The 22,064-nt window shown below is 38.7% G+C and overlaps 1 protein-coding gene across 5 annotated transcripts in view; it reads left to right on the top strand.

Annotated features, from left to right (window-relative positions):
- Positions 1-21,432, top strand: part of nadk.S (NAD kinase S homeolog) — a 44,248-nt gene extending 22,816 nt beyond the window's left edge. For 4 of the 5 annotated variants that reach the window (XM_041571432.1, XM_041571430.1, XM_041571429.1 and 1 more), the window contains exons 4-12: positions 9,706-9,835; positions 11,761-11,869; positions 12,011-12,096; positions 13,292-13,394; positions 14,209-14,357; positions 17,095-17,194; positions 18,771-18,928; positions 20,596-20,678; positions 20,881-21,432. In XM_041571432.1, coding sequence (XP_041427366.1) covers positions 9,706-9,835; positions 11,761-11,869; positions 12,011-12,096; positions 13,292-13,394; positions 14,209-14,357; positions 17,095-17,194; positions 18,771-18,928; positions 20,596-20,678; positions 20,881-21,037 — 1,075 coding nt within the window. In that variant the 3' untranslated portion in view covers positions 21,038-21,432. Of the gene's footprint in view, positions 1-3,042; positions 3,627-9,705; positions 9,836-11,760; positions 11,870-12,010; positions 12,097-13,291; positions 13,395-14,208; positions 14,358-17,094; positions 17,195-18,770; positions 18,929-20,595; positions 20,679-20,880 lie in introns of those variants that run through there. The other variant, XM_041571433.1, reaches the window with a different exon arrangement.
- The last annotated feature ends 632 nt before the right edge of the window (positions 21,433-22,064 follow it).

Consider the following 22,064-nt stretch of genomic DNA (forward strand, 5'->3'; position numbering starts at 1 on the left):
ATCTTCTACTACACAGTTTGCCAATGGGAAGTGGCCATTGTAGAACGTGCACCATCTCTAAAGAAAACTGAGAATCGATGTGCTGACTACTCTTCTACTACAGAATGGGCTAACTATACCCAGGTATATAGCTTTGTGATACTAGCTGGTTTAAAGCATCACATTGCAGAACAGTGCAGAGGAATTTGTAATTTGCATCACCATTTGTTGACCTCTAAAAAATATTACAAAAGAAACCCCAATCTGCATTCATGCAGCTTAGTTAAGACAAGTACAAGCTACTGTTTTATTTGTTGTTGCAGAATTATTTGTTTGAATTGGATTCTATTGACGAAGGGCGAAGTGACTAACACTGGCGACGATTCGCCAGCGTTACCATTTTTAGGCATTTTGCCGATTTACTAACGGCCTCAGGCGTAACTTCGCTAGCTAAAGAGACAGGCTCTGAATGTTACCTCTTTCGCCAGACTTGCCTTCGCCAGCTCCGACCAGGCGAAGTGCAATGGAGTACATAGATCTTCCTCAATCTTCTGTCACTTACATCATATTTTTTAGTGGAGTCCAAAAAACAGTGGTGTCTTTTCCTTTTCAGAGTGATAGCCTGCAGGTGTCCTTAAAATTTTCTTTTGGGTAACCGGGTTCCTCCATACATTTTCTAACATATGGAACATTAACTATACAGTGGGCTCATGTGTAGGGCATTATAATAACTCTACTGTCTTTATTAAGGTTCCCTGGACTTGTCTAATGTATTTGCTGCAACATATACGTCCATTCAACTTTAAATTTCCCGCTGTATGCAAATTAGCCTGAGCGAAGACCTCTAACGAAGTTGCATTAGGATTTGCCCGCATTGCCAAAGTAACGGAAGAGAAAATTCGCCAGTGTTCGGCGCCCTGGACGCAATTTTGCATTTCAGTAAATTAGTGCTGTCTGAGCGTATTTTCGCCTGGTGAAGTGTTGCGATGGCTGTGAAGCCGTTGATGGCGAATTTTCACCGCTTAGTAAATTTACCCCTATGGGAGATGGCCTTCTAGTAATTTGGAGCTTTCTAGATAACAGATTTCCAGATAAGGGATCCCATTCCTTTACTTGAACACTGAGCTCACAAATACTGTACTAAATACATTAAAAGGACAGTAACACCAAAAAATGAAAGTGTTGTGAAGTAACGAAATTATAAAGTACTGTTGTGTTGCAATGGTACAGCTGGTGTGTTTGCTTAAGATACTCTACTATAGTTTATATAAACAAGTTGTGAAGTAGCCATGGGGGCAGCCATTCAGAGCTGAAAGGAGAAAAGGCACAGGATACACAACAGTTAACAGATACACTCTGTAGTATACAGTAGGATTCTTCAGAACTTATCTGTTATCTACTGTGTGTCCTGTTGTCGGGTGTGGCCACAGGTGTGCAGCTTGCAGGTAGGAGCCTATGTTCTGTGTAACGAGGGTATTGTAGGATCAGGGCTTGATGACAAGCAGATGACATTATGAAAAAAGATGATTTATTGATAAACAGAAAACAATGTAGCAATAGACTGTAAGGCAGCAAACATAAACAAGTCCTTTTTCCAGGCCAGTGATTGGAGGCAGGCAGCAAACAAACAAGTCTGTAATAAAGGCAGAGGTCTGGGCTGGCAGCAACCAAAGATGAATCCAAAGAAACAGGCTGAGGTCTATTACCAGGAGATCAAATAGTCAATGGGGACTGGAGCAGGGCACAGGGCAGAGAACCAGGTAGGAACAGGGAACCAAACAGGATAATCCCAAGTCTGAAGAAATGGGAGCTAAATCTGGCTGTTAAGGTGGCCATAGACGCAAAGATCCTATCGTACGAATCGAGGATTCGTACGATTTTCGGACAGTGTATGGAGAGTCCCGACATTTTTCGTCTGGCGGAGATCGGTCGTGTGGTCGATCGGACAGGTTTGATCTCATCGGAATCTCTCATCGGATTCCGATCGTTCGGCCATAGGGCTGAACGTTCAGATTACCCCTGATATAGCCATGCCCGTTAGTGGCATATCGGGGAAAGATCGGCACATTTGGCGATGTCGCCAAACGAGCTGATCTTTTCGTCTATGGCCACCTTAAGGCTTCATGATCAAGCAACCAGGAGTTGCTTCCAATGGGCTTATAAAGCCCCTTAATTGAACGATTGGTGGTTGATATAAATGAGTTGGGTGGAGGAAGAGAGCGAGGCATGACCATCAGGATAGTTGATCTGCATCCATTCTGAAAACCCCCAGCGGCTGAGTAAGTTAATGCAGACATGGTTCAACAAACAGAACAGGGTTTGAGAACAGGTAAGTAGTGACACCGGTGCTTGAATGGCTGCCCCCATGGCTACACAGCAGCTTATTTGTATAAACTATAGTTGTGTTTCTGAAGTAAACATGCCAGTTTTACCAGTGCAGGGCAACACTACATTATATACTCATCCCATTAAAACACAATTTTTTTGGTGTTACTGTCCTTTCAATACCTCTATTTAGATAAAAAAATCTAGGGGGGCTGGTGGAAGCACTCTTAAGGCTAATACAAAATATATTTAAGTATAATGGAAGTGCTACTTACAATGCACTTCCCTGGGCCCCTGTCTCATAAGTAATTCAATATAAATGCAAATGCATATGTTTACAAAACAGGGGTTTTTAGTTACAAAGATGATCATAAAGTTGAAAAGCCACCATACCACATCAAGATAAACCCCATATGGCGGTCCCTAACTTACTTAACTCAGGTCACAATATAAAAAGATACTTCTCTGCATAATAGCATTACCTGTACACAATGTGTGTTGTGCATTGGTTTCAATCTGAAGGCTGAACCCTCTATTTAGATACTCTGACTAAAGGATGGTCCCTCATTTACAGCATATGGAATCCATATTCTATGATATTTAATACTCCCTAACAGGACTAGTGCAAATTGCAGGTGTTGTCCTATTGTGCAGAATACTTCCTCCTGAATGATCCTCCCTCGTTCTGCCGCTGACATATAAGGAGCAGCTGGAACAGTGAGAGGCTCATAGGCTTCCCTATCCTGACTTAAGCTTTCTTGTTCCACCTACTGGGCTGCTCCTGAGTTATGTAATCTAATACTAGCATGTCTGCCTCTTAAGGTGTGCAGCATTACTCTGGGCTCCAGCCATCCGACACAACACCTGAAAACACCCGGCTCAACAGAAATCTTTTTTTTTCTTTGCACATTTTCTTATCAGGGTAGTGCATTTGCCAGACTCTTCATTTTTATTACTGACCTGACAAGATTTTTCCAATACATTGGACATAGCTACAACAGGAATGACAAATCCCTGTATACTTACAAAGCAACGGCTCCAAGGCTTTCAGACATGGAGACTTCCATGCATGCAGCATTTTTCAGTCAGTGTCTTATGACAACATCTGATCTTTTTACTTATTATTTATTTAATGTTTGCAGTCTTAGCACAGTGGTAGGGCCAAATTAAACAAAAAAAACAGAAAGCTCTAGCAATGTTTTGGGAGCAATAACCTCTTTCTTTAAAAGTTTTAACTCTGTGTCCAGTGTTTTAATGAAGAAGACAATGAAGATTTTTGATTGTGTCAAGCATAAGGATATTCCTGCGGCCACCTGGAAATGGTTTGTATCATTTAAATATAAATTGTACTTGTTGCATCAAGACTTTGCTTTATTAAACCGAATATGCTGTGTAAGATTCAGATGCAATGACTCAGGCTCAGTCTCTTCTTTGCATCTCCCTAACTGCCTTGATGTGATGTTGATAGGGTTGGAGCTATACAGAGGCATACGCTTGCATATACAGTGTGTGTGTTTCAACTTTCTGCAAACGAAATCTGTAAACAAGAATATGTTGCAAATACCCAACGTTATCAGGATAAGTTTGTGTGGTTTTTGGGTGTTTGTGTGATTTAGTTGTGTACTGAACATTTGATAAGAGAAATCAGAGTTAAGGATAATTGTAGTTTGGCATCAACCACTTATTCGTTTCATAACTTTGTGTGACTAGGGTAATAATATCCTACAGGTATGGGACCTGTTATCCAGAATGCTCGGGACCTGGGGTATTCCAGAAAACATCTCCTTCTGTAATTTGGATCTTCCTTTGGATCAAGTACACGTTACTGATTTATGTTTAGGGTTGCCACCTTTTTTGGAAAAAAATACCGGCCTTCCTATATATTTATCTTTTTTCCCTATTCATAACATTTGGGATCAACCATCATTTTTACCGGCCAGGCCGGTAAAATACCGGCCAGGTGGCAACCCTGTTTATAATTACAGAGAAAAGAAATAATTTTTTGAAATTTGTATTCTTTGGATAAAATGGAGTCTATGGGAGGGGGCCTGTCTGTAATTTGGAGCTCTCTGGATATCTGGTTTCCAGATAACTGATCCCATGCCTGTACCACCTGCAATGTACCAGGCAAAAAGAACTTCTAGAGCCTGTTGTTTCATAGTATTATTTATATTTTATAATTTTTTCTGTTGTCCTGTTACAGTGGTTAATTCTTTTAACCACCTTTTATAGCTCTATGAGATGACCTACATCACAGTGTGCTAAATGCATTCAATTCCCATTATATAATCATTATCATCTGACTATAATGCTAATGGGCATTGCCAATCACAAGTTTCTCTGTGTTCCCCATTATCTAGACCCTGCCACAATTTTAGGGATGCACCGAATCCAGGATTTGGTTCGGGATTCGGCCAGAATCCTTCTGCCCGTCGAACCGAATGCTAATCTGCATATGCCAAATCTTTCGCAAAGGATTCTGGGGTTCTGCCGAACCCAAAATAGTGGATTCGGTGCATCCGTACACAATTTATCGCATAACTGGATCCCAGATTTTTCTGTAACTGGATCTCCATTCCTTCTGCTAAAAATTATTTAAACATTAAATTAACCCAATAGAATTGTTTTGTCACCAATATGGTTCATGTATCTTAAGTTACCATCATGAACAAGGCACTGTATTATTATTACAGAATAAAGAAATCCTTTTAAAAAATTAGAATATATCTGCTTAAAATGGTCTCTAATGCATGTAGTTTTGTAGTTACAGGTATGGGACCTGTTATCCAGAATGCTCGGGACCTGGGGTTTTCCGGTTAACGGATCTTTCTGTAATTTGGATCTTCATACCTTTATTCTACTAACAAATCATATAAACATTAAATAAACCCAATAGGCTGGATTTGCTTCTAATAAGGATTAATTATATCTTATTTGGGATCAAGTATAAGCTACTGTTTTACTATTACACAGAAAAAGAAAATCATTTTTTAAAATTTGGATTATTTGATTATAATGGAGTCTATGAGAGATGTTCATTCTGTAATTCGGAACTGGATAATGGGTTCCTGGATAAAGGATCCCATACCTGTAATGGGTTTCCGGATAAGGGATCTCATACCTGTACTTACACACTGAGCTTAAAAAAGAAAAGCTGGCGTGATTTTTGTAGAATGTATGCATGTAAAATGCTATGAGCAATCCTAACTTATTTGATGCCTTAGGAAGAATTATCCACACACATACTTCAGCCTGAGATAATGCACTGACTTCATCACATTAGCTTGTCACATAAGTGCAGTTGTGTGAAACCAGAGCTAGTGGTTTAAATGTTTATTATTTTAAAAAGGTAAATGGTTAATTTGCCTGCTAATAGCAATAGGCTTCTGGCATGTCTAAAAGTTCTCTGCAGCAATACAATATAAATGAAACCATTTTGGAGCCTCGGTTGGACCAAAGGCTATTACACTTAGCTGTGAACACAATTTGACTTGCAGTAACATCTTGTACTAAAGAGCTTACATTCTTTTTTACCATTTGGTGCCCAGACCAGTGCACGTGTAGTGAGTTGTTTGGAGTGTACACAAGTTAAAATTACTGTGGAATCCTGTGCCTATACAACACACACACATAATCCATCTGCAGTGATACACTATTGTTGTTTGTGTAAAGGAACATATTGCACAGACTGGAGTTTCTATGGGAGATATTTTGAGACAGTGTTTTTTGGACTGAACGGTTTGGCTGTGCACCAAATTCTTCTTTATCTGTCTTGGATATAATATCACAAGCTTGGACCTTACTCAAAGGCAGACAAATACAGACTTGAACACAATATTCAAGATTTTTGCATTTTAATCCAAATAAGTATATATGTATACAGTTGCCTAAATCACACAAGGCTGATATCCATCTATACTGTTTTTTCGGGGGGGGGGGGACTAGCCCAGCTTTCCATGCATATGTCACCTCCCTCATCATCTTATCAAGTCTCACATCATATTCTTACCATGGAGTAATAGAAACAGCATACATTGGGTGTACATGTACTGTAATACAAATAAGAGTGTACACTTTCTGTATTTCTCAAGCACATTCATATCATATACACTATTACCCTTAGGGGGAACTGCACTGAGTTCAAGTGATAAAGGTGCAAAAAACTCTAAAACTTAAAATAACTCAAAATAAACCCAGAATTACAGATATTAATTTGTTATCCTAAGGAAAATCACAAAAACAAAGAAACCAATTCCTTTCCAAATTAAACTCAACATACATCTCACTTTATGGATGGGACTTGAATATATATAATATATATATATATATATATATACCGTTATTATTTAGTTCTAAGATTTAGATCTATGGTAATAATAAACTGTAGCCGGATGTTGCTGTACATTACATTACCCACATGTCCTGAGTATTCAAAACAGGTTTTGCAAGACAAAACATTCCTAATAATGTGGCGTGTGTTCCAATGATGTCCAGAAGTTTCAGTTTTGCAACAACAAATAAAAGTGATGTAAATAAGATGCCTTTATTGGTTAAGTAAGTTGGAAGATGAGCTTTCAAAACATTACTCCATTTGCAAGAGGATTTTTAATTTATACAATAATTATCCACAAGAAACACCTCTGCATTAATATCAGTGTTAGAGCATTTAAAGGAAAACTATATACTTAAGGAACAGATAATTTATAGCATATTAAGGGGCATGTTGAAGAATCTTACCAAACTGGAATATATATTTAAGCAAATCTAACCATAACCTATAGTGGTGTATGGCCACACTGTACAATTTTTTTTTTTTTTTTGGGCTCATTAATTGCAACTTAAGGTTACCTAGGGTCTTTTTCCCTTGGTGTTGTGTAAAATAGGCAAGCAGGCAGTTTGTGTAAGTAACTGTCAGTATGAAAAGTTTGCAGATGTTACTAGATCCTTTGAATAACAAATATAGCTTTGGTTTGCATTTAGTTGTTTTTCTGTAAATGGTGAAATATATCTGTAAATTTGTCACGCATTAAGGCTTGATAAAGGGCCCAGAGGGGTCCAAAACATTGCTTTGTTTGTGAAATGTTTATGGGCTTAATAAATCGCCTATTTTTACTATACAGTGTATATGTATGTATGTGTATATATATATATATATATATATATATATATATATATATATATATATATATATATATATATACATATACACACCACACACACACACACACACACACATACATACATACATACATACATACATACATACATACATACACACACACACACGCCATGAATATCTTGTAAATTATATCCTTATAAACGGTCACTAGTGATGTCATCAGTTGTAAACAGTGAGTAGTGATGTCATTTGTGTCACATAACTCACTACAACTTGTGTATTATAATAAATAAATTACCCCCTGTTGCAAAATACGAGGATATTAGAAGTAATCTTGGAGTTCCATGACCTGTACAGAAACTCCTCGGTAACTTAGAATATCCTTATAATTTACAAGAGGGGGTACTTTATTCACTATAGATATAGATATAGATTTATATATAGATTAGATAGATAGATAGATAGATATGTGTTTCCAGTAAAGGAGAAGGGTTACCTACCCTTAAGGGGCATTGTGGTTATGCATTGCTGACCGAAAATAAAGAGGTGGTTCACCTTTAAGTAATCTTTTAGTATGCTATTAATGCCCATTTTTTAAAAAAAAAACTTTTATTTTGTCTTCTGACTCTTTGTCAAATTGGGGTCACTGACCCCCATCTAAAAACAAATTCTCTGTAAGGCTATAAATGTATTGTTATTGCTGCTTTTTATTAATCAGATTAATTGAAATTGCAAACTGGAAAACCACAAATAATTAAAAAATCAAAACCAGTTGCAACTTGTCTCAGAATATCTGTCTATAACATTCTAAAAGATAAATCAAAGGCAAGCAACCCCTTTAAGTAGAGATCACATAATGGTGTATATTTGTCAAATGAAATGCTAGCCACCGTTGCCTATACAAGATCACTGGATGCGTATTCTTAAAAAAAAAAAAAAAAAAAAAAAAAAAGGGCCAGAGCAGTGAAAATACTTTGCAGTAACGTTATCACAGATGGTTTAGCCTAATGATTAATCTCTTACAGGTAAGTCTCAGGCCAACAGTGTCTAGCAGAGAGATCATGAAACCTTCCTACTAAGGCCTAATGGAAAAACAGTTGAGAATCCCTAGATTAAGCATAATAGGATCCTTGGTTCAATTGGACAATTATCCAGTGCAGTTTCCTTGTGTATTCTTCTTCTTCATTACTCAACTGTTTTATTTGCTTACTATGAATTGCCCTCTGTTGCAGTATGTGTTTTATATTTTTAGTTCATATTATTTCCCCTTCATGCGTTTATCTCAGTGATACACCTACAAAATATTCTCCTACTTCCTTCTTTAAAGGAAAAGCTGTTTTACTGGGGAGAGGCAAACTAATGGGCATTCCCCAGAGGATTAAATCATATTTTTTCCCAGGCCAGTGCTCTTCTTTTTTTTTTCAGGGTGGGGGCCCTGGCCTGGGGCTCTTTATAAGGAAAGCAAAGGCTTCAACATACATTACAGGTGCAGTTACCCTAGAAATCTAGGAAGGAATAGTGCATTGTGGATAAAAAAAAACCTGTGTACTAATTATTATTATTATTTATTATTTTTTCCCATTTTGAGCTCCTACTACTAAGAACTAATACTAGTCTTCTTAAGTTAACTTTCTATTTTCTGTTGCAGTAAGCTTGTTCACGTAGTTGCCAGAGTTTGCTCTTCAGAATTGCTTTGGGGGTTTAATTTAATTTAATTTAATGGGGACTTCTAAATTATGTTAACCCTGCTTCTTTTTTCTTTCAAGGATGGTCTATGGGCAAAGTTAAAAGAGTACAGGTGTAAAATCTGCTATGTAGAATGCTCAAGATCTGGAGTTTTCTATACCTTTATACACTGATTTGACAAAAGTATTGTTTTGCTATCAAAAACAGATTTTTTTTCTTAATTAAATTAAAGAGGCAAGAATGAAGAATTCTTTGGCAATAAACTGGGAGCTGTAACATTGATGGTTTTAGGTCTTAACAGATCACTTACCTTTATTGTTGTTTTTAGAAAAAAATATTTGGGTGCTCGGTATTCTTTGTACATTTTTTTTTTTTTTTTACAGCAATCACTTTTCTTCATTCAGTTTTGATTGTTAGATTGTTGTATTCTAGCAGAATGCTTCATTTAAACAAGTGACATGCCCAACAAACATCCTAAAATCAAGCAAAAAATATGTACTGAATGGCATTTAATAGAAGAAATGCATTTTGCTTATTGTATACCGTGAAAATGCAGCACTTTATAATGACATTTTGAAATACCTGTTTGTATTCAGGCATATTCAGGACCCAGCAAGTCAGCGGCTAACTTGGAACAAGACTCCCAAAAGCGTTTTGGTGATAAAGAAAGTCAGAGATGACAGCCTGCTGAAGCCCTTTAAAGAGCTTTGTGTTTTTCTCACAGAGGTAAGCAAAGTCTCAGAGATGAGCTAAAAGATTGAAGGGTCTATTTTTTTAAAGGTCGAGTTTCTCTGGACGAGTTTTTAGAGATTTATTATGCCCCAAAGCAGGCAAAAATATTAATCTGAAAATACTCCAGCTAAGACCTGTCAAATTCATGTAAAAGCCAATGGCAGAGGTCCCTTTAACCATTTGAAGATGTGTTTTGCCTTACGATTTTTTGGTGTTTGTTTCTGGTTTCACTCGAAATTCGAGTATTGCCGTGTGACAAATGGGACCGTTTAGGGATGCACCGAATCCACTATTTTGGATTCGGGCGAACCCCCGAATCCTTTGTGAAAGATTCGGTTGAATACCGAACCGAAGGGGGGAAAAAATTTACTTCCTTGTTTTGTGACGAAAAGTCACGTGATTTCCCTCCCCATCCCTAATTTGCATATGCAAATTAGGATTCGGGTTCGGTTCGGCCGGGCCGAATCCGAATCCTGCTGAAAAAGGCCGAATCTTGGCCGAATCCCTAACCGAATCCTGGATTTGGTGCATCCCTAATTTAGTTGCATGATTTGAGCATCATAACGAAAAAGTTGTACGTTGCACGATTTTGTCGCAACTTTTTATTACACAAATTTTATCGTGAATATTTTTTTTGGTAAATTAAGGGGATTCAGACAGAGGCGCTGCGCCAATGAGGCGAGTTGAGAAACTCACCTCAGACGGCAGTGCCGCACTAGGTACCAGGGACGACAAAAATGCCGATCCTGGTACTTTAAGATCAGAATTTCTGGTTTCAACCCGGAAATTCAGCTCTTCTAGCAGAGAGAGCGCAATTATGCTCTCTGCGCTACTGACCGCAGCAGCTGTTTTCAGGTTTGGGAGTTTGGGTCGAATTAAAAAAAAAAGTAGAGTTTAAGTAAATGGCTACCATGATGCTCTTACAGTGGCAGGTATTAGGCTGCTTCACCAGCCTAATACCTGCCATAAACATAATCTATATTTTAAAAAAGTAAATTTTCTGTCTTCTTCAGTCACTTTTATCTTGTTTTTCTGGCTGTCAGCAGGTTCAGGGAATATGCTTGCGCAGTGAATACACAAGTCAAGAGTACATATACAAGCCAAAAATGTGCATTCTTCTGTATATGAAGCCTAAGGGTTTGCTCTGATCCTTTACAGCAGTGTCTGCCTTTATCTGTTACCTTCCTCCTCAATATAATCATCTTGGTGACATGCTGCTCTAAACTTCATCTCAGTGAGATAACCACTGGAGAGTCTGCTCCTATCTGACTTCAACAGAGGGCATTGGTTCTTAAACCATTTCTCAACCTCAGGCCAGATTGGGAATTTAGATTATCTACCGTAAATGATAGCTAAAATCATGATTAATCTGAATGCAGCATAAAGTGCAGAGATTTGGTTAACTGCACCTATAATGTTGGAAGTAGCTGTTTTTTTTTTATTGAAGAGTATACAGCTAATGGCATTAACCTCCATGGCCTTCTTATGAAGAACTGTAGTGTTCAAAATGCCCTTAAATGGGAACTCCACATAATTTGTATTTTTTTGGGGGGGGGGACATAATGAAAGAAAATATGCTTCTTAGTAAATGTATTTAATGTTAATATTTCTTTTTTTTTTTTTTTTTAAACAAAGTTTTTGGCTTTCTAATGAGAGGGTAAGAGGAGCCTAGCATAAAAAACCTATGAGCAAGAAAATGTAGTTTCTAAATCACCATACAAAAACAAAAGCATTATAAAGCTTCTTGTGTTGGTTGTGCTATGGCAGTGGTAGGGCCACTCCAGAAGAAAGTAAACATGCTTTTGTATTAAAGTAATCTTAATAGTACAGTCCTGCAGCACTGTACTGAAGGACTGAAGGTGTGTTTCACTCATGATTAATGCTGGTTTTCTGTTACTCCAATACTTGTATTTATACAGGAGAAAAACATGATTGTTTACGTGGAAAAAAAAGTCCTTGAAGATCCCGCTATTGCGAACGATGAAAACTTTGGACCAGTGAAAAAGAAATTTTGCACATTTAGAGAAGGTAGATATCACTTGCTGAACATGGCAGGCTCAATGGTTGACTTTAGTAGCCTGTAGCTGTGATAACATCTATTTTCCCCTCAATTCTTTTAAAAGGTACCAGCAATTTAACTGTTAAATCACTCTGTTTAATTATTACTAGATTACGATGACATATCCAATCAAATTGACTTTATTATTTGCCTTGGAGGGGATGGGACTTTACTCTATGCATCATCACTCTTTCAGGTATGTCCTCTTCCCTTTTGCCTTAGATTATAGTAATAAAATGTTGATAGGCCATAATAGAAATTCTTTCTTAAAACAAGTATAATGTGTGATTCTTTACAAAGATATAAGATGAGACAATATACCCATTACTTATACGTTAGAAATGGTCTGTAACTTTTCTTATGGAGTAGTTACGTCTAATAAAATGACAGGTATGCGGAAAACCATCCAGAATAATTTCATTTTTCTCTGTAATAATACAGTAACTTTTTACTTGATGTAATTGCACTACATGAATCTGTATTGATGTCAAAACAATCCTATTGGGTTTATTTATTGTTCAAATACATTTTTAGCAGGCTTAAGGTATGGTGATCTGAATTATGGAAAGACCCTTTATCTGGAAACCCCCAGATCCCAAACATTCTGAATAATAATAGGTCCTATACCTGTAATAGCATGGTAGACAGAGCCCTCCAGTCATACACAGTAGTAACCCAAAAAAAATGAAAATGAATCAAGTATGTCTTCATAGCTTCTCCAAATACAAATTTTATGCTGTGGTCTAGATTTATCTCAAAAGAGATTTGCAGACCCTGCCTGCCTTCCATGTAAAGGTGGCCATACACGGGCCCAGGCCTGGATTTACGGCAAGGCCGCATAGGCCCGGTCCTAGGGCGGCAAAAAATAGGGGCGGCATGCCGACCAGCCGCATTATGGGGATGTTCGCGTCCCCGTTCAACTACACCAGCTGCGCCGGCGCGCTGGGAAGGCGGGCGCTAGGACCGCGCGGCCCCCTGGTGGCGGCCTAGGGGTGGCCGGAAAAGAAATCCGGCGCTGCACAGGCCGATAAAAGCTGCCGTGTATAGGGCCCTCCGACGTACTTCCCCGATCAAAATCTGGCCAAAAGTCGGGCAGAAGTTGATCGGGCAGGGTTAAAAATCCCGTCGGATCGTGGCCGCATCTGTGCGTTGATACGGTCCGGCCAACAGCGCATTTACCCTTCGTTATGATCTGATCATTGGACCCTTCAGGTGGGCATATCGGGAAGAGATCCACTCGTTTGGCGACAATATGGCCACCTTAACACAGCTGCCCATTGAAATACTTTAAGAAAAATACATTGTTTGGATGTATTTAAATTTGCTTTTTAAATGTTAAATACTTTTGTCAATAGTCCAGTTTGTCAATGACTCTGTTTCTCTGCTTTCAGGATAGTGTTCCTCCGGTGATGGCATTTCATTTGGGATCACTGGGTTTCCTCACCCCCTTTAACTTTGATAACTTCCAAACTCAAGTCACTCAGGTTATAGAAGGTAAGAGACATGCAGTGCAATGTCATTGCTGGCATCAGAGTCACACTTAAAAGTTTTGGGTTGCTTTGATGTTTTTTTCATTTACTAAACCTCAAATTTATCTGATCAGGCTTTTTGGTGCAAAAACTCGTATTTTTCATGGGAAAAGAAAACTCAAATTGTTCGAGATTTATTATACCTCGATGCTGCAAAAAATCTGCCATCTCAGACCTGTCGAGGTCATGTATAAGTCAATGGGAGATGTCCCTATCCCAATTGGAATTTATCGTGGTTTGCGCTGGGTTAAGCCCAATGATTTTTTTCGGACAAAAAATCCAGGAATTCTGGAACAAAGTCTAAAAAATTGTACAATTTGACTTTTTTCCCGATCAGATTTATTCAAGTTATTTTATTTATAAATAAGGCAAAATCAGGGATGGGAGTTTGATCAAGCTTTTTTTTATTTAAATTTTGAGATATGATTTTAGTAAATAATCTCTTTAGTGTCTTGTTTATACATCTTAGCCTGTAGCAGTATTTTTTTTTATTTCCATGGCACTCCAGCCATTGCCAAAATACAGTTTTTTTTGAGAATAACTTTCTTCTGCTTTTATAATATTTGGAATCATGGTTCAGCAACAGCTGGAGACCTACAACTTGATAATCGCTGTTATAAATAATTGTCAGTTTGGGGATTGAGCATCCAGCGAGCTGGCTGTGCTTAGGGAGAGTATAGATATTGGTTGTCCACTTCATAGTCGTTTTTTGCATTTATTACAATAGAACATCACAGCTTAATTCTGAAAGTAAACCTTTTCATTTTCCTCTACCACAGGTAACGCCGCTCTTGTACTACGCAGCAGGTTAAAAGTAAAAGTATCCAAAGAGCACAAAGAGAAGAAAACTGCGGTACAGAATGGAGTGGAGGAAAATGGCCTCATGGTCAAATCTGAAAAGGAACCAATAAAGCAAACAAAATATCAGGTGATTGTCAGCAGATCTGACATGTGAGAGACACTCAGGGGCTGGTTTATGAACCACTGAGGTTCAGGTTCCTGAACAAACAAAAAAAAATTGGTTGAACTGGGTTTTAGGTGGACTAAATTTTGCAGAAGCCTAAATCTGCCCCTTATTGTATGAGTGAAAGGAACCAATGATGTTGTCTCCAAAAGGAGACCCACATCAACTGACAGATCTGACTCCTTGTAACATGTTAACTGGTCAGAGTGTCATGCTCAGGGGCTGGAGTGCATGTGCTTGTTTTATAAAAAGGTATCTAAGTAACCAAGTGGTTTAACAAAAGATGTTGTGCACACCCAACATCTACAAAAGCTTTAGATTAACAAGCTGTGAGGTTAATAATGGATATGCATGGAAACAGAGAGAAAGAACTCTTATTAATACAACTCCGCACCATAGGCGATGTTCAAGGAAGAAACTTGACTAAATGACACGGAAATAAGCAAAGCTCAAACCTCTACTTCTCTAGTATTGTAGTTGTAAAAATTAAAGCATTCAATGAGTTCCAAGGATTATGGAAATGCACAACACTGCAAAACGCTTATTTTAAGAGGGGTATGTGATTTTAAATCTACATATCTAAAGTTGGATACATTGTAGACTTGGGAAGCACACACTGAAGCAGAATAACTGCAAATTAAGCTTTTATAGTGCGTCCACACAACATGTTTTGGGCACCAAGGGCCCTTTTTCAAGTGTGTCTATATAAAGTATTTAAAATAAGGCCCATGGCACCTCCATCCAAAAAATCTGTGGCTGCTAGTGTGTCTCACTGTGTGATAATTGTTAAGGCTAATGGCAGTTGGAGCACCGCGACCACTAGTGATTGCCGAATCTGACCCGTTTTGCTTAGCCTGAAATTCTCAAAATAGTGAGAATTCGCTGAAATGCATTGGTCTATGGGCGACAAAATTTATATAACATGCGGCAAATCTTTTTTGACACCCATTGTGTGTCTTTTTTTTGCGGCGAACCGTGGTGAAAAATTTTGCCCATCACTTACAGTATTTGGAGGCACATTTATCAAAGGTCGAAATTTTTAAAAACTCCCCTAAACTCAAAATGTATTTAAAAACTAGATTTTTTTAAAAAAAAATCTGATGAATGCAATCGACCCAAAAACTCGTTTGAGTTTTTTCTCTGAAAAAACTTGAATGTCCGGAAGGGTGCAAACCATTTTAAATTGATCCCTGGACCTCTCCCATTGACTTAAACAGCAATTCCACATGTTTTAGGTGGCGAATAGTCAAATTCGCCCATCATTGCTCCGTGTGCTTCATATGCGGAGTGGTGCAGAGAAGATGAGTGATCAATACACATAGGGGCAAATTCACTAAAGTGCGGAGCGCCTAACGCTAGTGCAAATTTGCCAGCGTGACGTCATTTCGTTACTTCGCCGATTTACTAATGGGCGCTGGCGTAAATTCGCTAGCAAAGTGGACCTACTCTAGCGCTACATCGCACCCTTACGCCAGGCGAAGTTGCGCTATGGCGGAGGGACGTAACTACGCTAATTCACTAACTTGCGCATTTTACTTAACGTTACCTTTTGCGCCAGACTTGCTTTCGCCACCTCAGACCAGAGTGCAATAGAGTAGATAGGGATTGCTTCAAAAAAAGCTGAAAAGTCCCAAAAAACGCTGGCGTCTTTTCCTTTTTTAAGGGTGATAGGCTGAAAAAGATTGTAAATTTTTTTGGGGGTACCCTCCTTCCCCCCTACATTTCCTAACATATGGCACCTAAACTATACAGTGGGCACATGTATAGGGCAAAATAACACCTCTATTTTATTTTATGAAGCTTTCCCAGGCTTGTGTAGTGTAATGTATTTGCTGCTACATATACGTCCATTGTACTTTAACTTGGCGCCGTATGCAAATTAGGCATCGCTAGCGTAACTTTGCTTTCCTTGATGAATTCACACTAGCGCAACTTCGATACGTTCGCCTACCTGAGTGCAACTCCGAATTTTAGTGAATTAGCGACGCCCTAACGAAACTTTGCCTGGCGAAGCCTGCGCTAGCGCAACTACGCAGGTTAGTGAATTTGCCCCATAGTAAGACTCTGTTGAACCCCAGTATGTGTGATACTCCCAATGAAGTAAATTTTATTTTTTTTTTAAATAAAAGGAAAGAAACATCACATTACAAACTCTACACTGATGGAATTGCATAGCAGGAAATGGATCAGCTTCCCCACAAGCTGCTAAGAATCTTCTAAATATCCAACACAATTCATTGTGGGTTCCTTTGTCTTTCCTTCTGTACACAGTTGAGAATGTACATCAATTTATATTTGCATAATATTTTTTTCCTGGTATGTTAATATCCCATTTTGACGCAACGAAGGCTACTATTGCATGCAACGTAAAACCTGCCCACAAGCACTTTATATTATTATGCATTTAGTAATAACATCTTCCTCCTCTGAATATCATGTCTTTGCTATTCAGATCTTACACCATACCTTAAATAAAGGGATGGTTATGTCACAATAAAATTATGGTTTCCTATAGCACCTGCCTTTTGATTTTCCCATATGAAACCAGCTGCCAAATGTATATCCTGCAAACCCAAGCAGTGCGATATTTTGCCACAGCAGCACATATATAAAACATAAATATTCAGGTTTAATAACAATTAAAAAAAATTAAGTTATTATAATTTTTTTTTTTTTTAATCTTGCTTTTTTTTAACCCTAGGTCCTCAATGAAGTAGTAATAGACAGAGGTCCTTCTTCCTATCTCTCCAATGTAGATGTCTTTCTAGACGGGCACCTTATCACTAAAGTGCAAGGGGATGGTAAGAAAGAATTATCTACATTTACTTACTTTACTTGTTTTGTGTATAAATGTTAAAAAATATACAAAAAACAGTACACATTTCCTGGCCTTGGCACTTTGTTGTTTTTTTTTAAAAAAGGGGATTTGTGCCCTGAGCATTATTTAACTGTATGGGATTCCTTATTGAGAAATATATTTGAAATATCATTCTCTGAATATAGAGAGTGACCAAAGTGCTCTTTATCAAGAGATAATGTTTCAACTCAATGACTGCTTTTAATTTAGCAAGATGTTCTAATTTATTTAAATCCATAATTAGCCAGTTTAATATCACGTAGCAGGATATTATGTGCAAATTTGTTATCATCTAGTAGGTTGTTTCTCTGCATTTACGTGGCGCTTTCCTGTCTCTTAACCTTAGCTTGTGGTATCATATCTGAAGGACTGTTCATAATTGAATTACTAGAAGCCTATGACAGTAGTAATATGTTTTGTTTTTGGGTTTCATTTTTTGCATTACAACTAGGTAGTTCACCCTTTAGTATGATGTAGAAGCTGATATTGCAGTTGGCCTTTTAAAGGAGAACCAAACCCTTGCTAATAAAAACTCCTACCATACATAGACCCCCTCCCTGCTCCCCCCAGCCTAGGTGATACCTTTGGTAAATGCCCCTAACTCTTTACTTACCCCTCAGTGCAGATTCAGGGCATCGGAGTTCGCAGGTGCCATCTTCTTCTTTTCGGTAATGTTCAAGTCTTCTTCCGGTGCATCTGCAATTTGCGTGACTTTCGGCGTATGCGGAGTTGTCGCGAAACAGAAGTTTGCTCCAACTGTGCATGCGCCATTACACCGATCTCTTCCCGAAGATTACCGAAGAGAAAAAGATGGCTCCCGTGAACTCCAATTCCCTGAATCTGCACCGAGGGGTAAGTAAAGAGTTAGGGGCATTTACCAAAAGTACCGCTTAGGCTGTGGGGGAGCAGGGAGGGGGGTCTATGTAGGGTAGGGGTTTTTGTTAGCAAGGGTTTGGTTCTCCTTTAATTGTCCAATTTATCCTAGCAGCCAGACAGTTGTGTGAATGAGAAAGTGGAAGATGAACTGTAGAGGGCCTGAATAGAAAATTGTCGGTGTCACAAACACACAAAGTAGTGCTACACAATCCTCACCGCTTTTAGTAGCGTCAGGTGCGACTGTGACTCTGTCTGCTCACGTCGGATCCATACTTCCAAACATATTTCAGCAGCACTCCGATATAGTGAAAATATAATTTATTTGTGCAACTGGTGAAGCTGTTGCAAAAATAAATAAAATTTTCCAATATATCAGAGTGCTGCTGAAGTATGTTTGGATGTCTGTCGGTGTCAGTAACCCCCATTTGAAAGCTGGATTTGGCAGAAGATATATCTATCATATAACAATAATAAAAATGAAGATCAGTCAGTAAGAATAGGACATTCTAAAGCATCCTAAAAGTGAACGAGCCCTTTAATTTGGGTTACCTTTTACTTCTTTGAGTCCTGTAGCAGGTCTTTGCAGCTGTTCTTTCTGTAAGTGTATATTATTAAGCTTTTTCCATATGTATGTTGTTTATCAGGGGTCATTGTGTCTACACCTACTGGCAGTACTGCATATGCAGCTGCAGCTGGAGCCTCCATGATCCACCCCAATGTCCCAGCAATTATGATCACCCCCATCTGCCCACACTCCCTCTCCTTCCGACCAATTGTGGTCCCTGCTGGAGTTGAGCTCAAGGTAAGTCAGGTTTTAAAGCAGTTTTGGTGTTTTCACTACAACCCACATCTGCCCTGTTGTAAATAACCTTACCGATAATGAACTTCAAGTGTATAAGCATTGTTAAAGGAACAGTAACACCAAAAAAATGAAAGTGATTTAAAGTAATGAAAATGCAACTAGTGTGTTTGCTTCAAAAACTCTGCTATAGTTTATATAACAAGCGTGTAGCCATGGAGGCAGCCATTCAATCTGGAGAAAAGGCACACCTTTCAAGGCCGGGGCCGGTATTACAAATTTACCGGCAATGCAGTTGCCGGTAATTTGTAATACCCCTTAAAAAAAGCTCTCGGCCTGCCCCCAATTTGCACAGAACTTAGCGTTTTTGCAGTGTTCTTGACAGTGATGTTGCTCCGCCCCATTTTGTGGCACACTGCGTAGACCCACCCCTTTTTGCATCATGTCCCGTCCCTTTTTTTGCCTGCCCCCCACCGGCCGGTAATTTTTTTCAGTAAAGGTGGCAACCCTACACAGCATACACAGCCAATGAGCTGATTCTAATTCTTCAGAACTTACCCAACCGCTTACTACCTTCCTCTACTGACTTGCTCCTCAACTCTTCTCTAGTTACTGCCTCACATGCGTGCATTTAAGACTTTGCAAGGGCTGCACCCCTCCTCTGAAACACTTTCCCACAGTCTGACAGACTTTCTCCCAACCTTACTGCTTTCAAAAGTTTTCTTAAAATCTCCTTTTTTGAGAAGCCTACTCATTCAGTTTAGCTACCAATGCAACACCATGCGCTAGTCCTCTCACTTTGCTTATTTCTGATCTTGCCAACTCCCACACCTTGTGTCTCAATCCCTTCCCCTTTTAGATTTTAAGCTCTGTTGCACCTTTTGTATCGATACAAAAATACATAATAATAATAATAGTGTATCTGTTATCTTCTTTGTATCCTGTGGTTACACAGCAGTTTGTATAAATATACTATAGTCGTGTTCTAAAGCAAACACACCCATTTTACCAGCATGTGGCAACAGTATATTATATTGTCATTGCTTTAAAACAATTTCATTTTTGGTGTTCCTGTTCCTCTAACAACAAGGCTCAAGGCCGTTGCTTGCTTACTGTCCCTTACTATACTCTCGGCTGCTTTCCCTGACTACTCCTAGCACTGCAATTTTCAATTGGTAGTCAGTTCTCATTCAACTAAGACTTTACTTCCCACAATGTCTGACATGTCCAGATCTTAGAGAGCTGATGTCTCATACAAACTGATTTCAATTGCAGTTACATTTACAAATAGGTTTAAAATCACTGTCTATTTCAAATGAATGTATAGTTGAATTGCTTAGAATTCTATTTGCTTTTATCAAGGATAAATATTTTCAGTATTTTGATACACACTCCCTTTTAAGTACTCCCAATTAAAAAGTGCATTTGAACAGAAGGTTTGTTGTGTCTTTGCTTATGGATAATATTCTGTCCTGAGGATATAGACGCAGCTTGTTTATTCACTTTCTCATCTGATCTCTTTTATCTTCGCTGCCTATCAGCCGCTTAATACCTGACCAAACCAGTTATATAATCATTCTCTATTTGACTGCTTCTAACTACTCTGAACAGTTTAATGATCCATCTCAAAAGAATGTACTGAAAAGTTTTTTTTCTCCTTTCATCTTAAGATTATGCTGTCCCCTGATGCACGGAACACTGCTTGGGTATCATTCGATGGGAGGAAAAGACAAGAAATCTGCCATGGAGACAGGTGAGATGTTTAATCAGAGTGTTCTCTAGTCATTAGCATGATCCAAAGTCCTCCACCCTCTGCTTCATATCAGCCTTTGGCTTGATGCTTAGACTTCCACAACTGAGCAGAGAGACTGCACATTCAATTCATACACTTGAGAGAGTTCCCTCGGATAAGCTTTTTGCTAAGCAAAGGTTTTTGTTGTCTTCTATATTTGCAGTATTAGCATCACTACCTCATGTTACCCTCTCCCTTCCATCTGTTTTCGGGACCCAGTGAACGACTGGTTTGACAGCTTGGCTGAGTGCTTACATTGGAACGTGCGGAAAAAGCAAAACTATTTTACAGAAGACGAGGAAGAAGAGGATGACTTCTAAGGATTTCCATGCGTTGGAGCCTTCAGTGAACATGCAGTATCTACTCCCGTTTACAGCAGCCGCTCCACGTAACTGTGCTCCACTCACGGACAATAGACCAAAACAGACTGAAGCCCTTATGGGAAATACCAGCTGCAAAGTACTGGTCTTACTTCTAACCAGCTTCCTTGATTTCTCAAACTAGTGATATCTTAAAGATTTTAAAACAGAAATTTATAATTATTTCGTATAAAAATCAAATTTAAAATATTTACCGACTTGCCGCCAGCAGTGCTTACATGAAGTTAAGCAGTTTTTCACTGGTGGCAAAAACGGTTTTCTAGCGTTGTTTACATTTTATAAATCTATGTCCCATACCTGATAACTCTTAAGGGTAGGGACACACGGGACGATTTGTCGCCAACGTTTTTAAAAAGCAAATCGCGGCGACATATCGCTCGTTTTGTCTCTGAACAAAACCAAATGAAAGACGCCAGCTCCTGTGCCCACAGCGCGTTTGTGAATCGCCTGTAGCTCCAAAACGCACTGAGACCCTTTTCCGAGCGATTTATCAGAAATAGCATGTACTTAGAAAAGCACTGAAATCTCCTAGACACGCACACACATACAGATAAGTAGCAGCAATTGTATTCAAATTACAATGTGAACGCAATGACGCAAGAACGTAAAGACACCAGGTTACAGCGGGAAGCACAAACCGTTTCCGGTTTGGGTGGAGCACGTACCGCACAGAGTAATGGGATACAAATCGCTCTGTGCCAATAGTCGCTGTGAATCGTCTGTTCAAAAAAGACGATCGTCTTGCCGCCGCGATTTACTTTTTTAAAACGGCGACAAATCGTCCAGTGTGTCCTTACCCTAAATGTATCTTATTCTCCCTTTCTCTATGTTTGTTTTATAAGATGGGGCAGACCTGTCTATCACATGGCATCTCTCATGTTCCTTCATTCCTTAATATTCCAGCCTGTGTTCTGACTGGCAGAGTAGGGTCTGTAAGTGCATATAAATTCAGCCCTAATATTTTTTA

Source organism: Xenopus laevis, chromosome 7S (assembly GCF_017654675.1).
Source record: "Xenopus laevis strain J_2021 chromosome 7S, Xenopus_laevis_v10.1, whole genome shotgun sequence".
Classification (NCBI taxonomy): Eukaryota; Metazoa; Chordata; class Amphibia; order Anura; family Pipidae; genus Xenopus; species Xenopus laevis.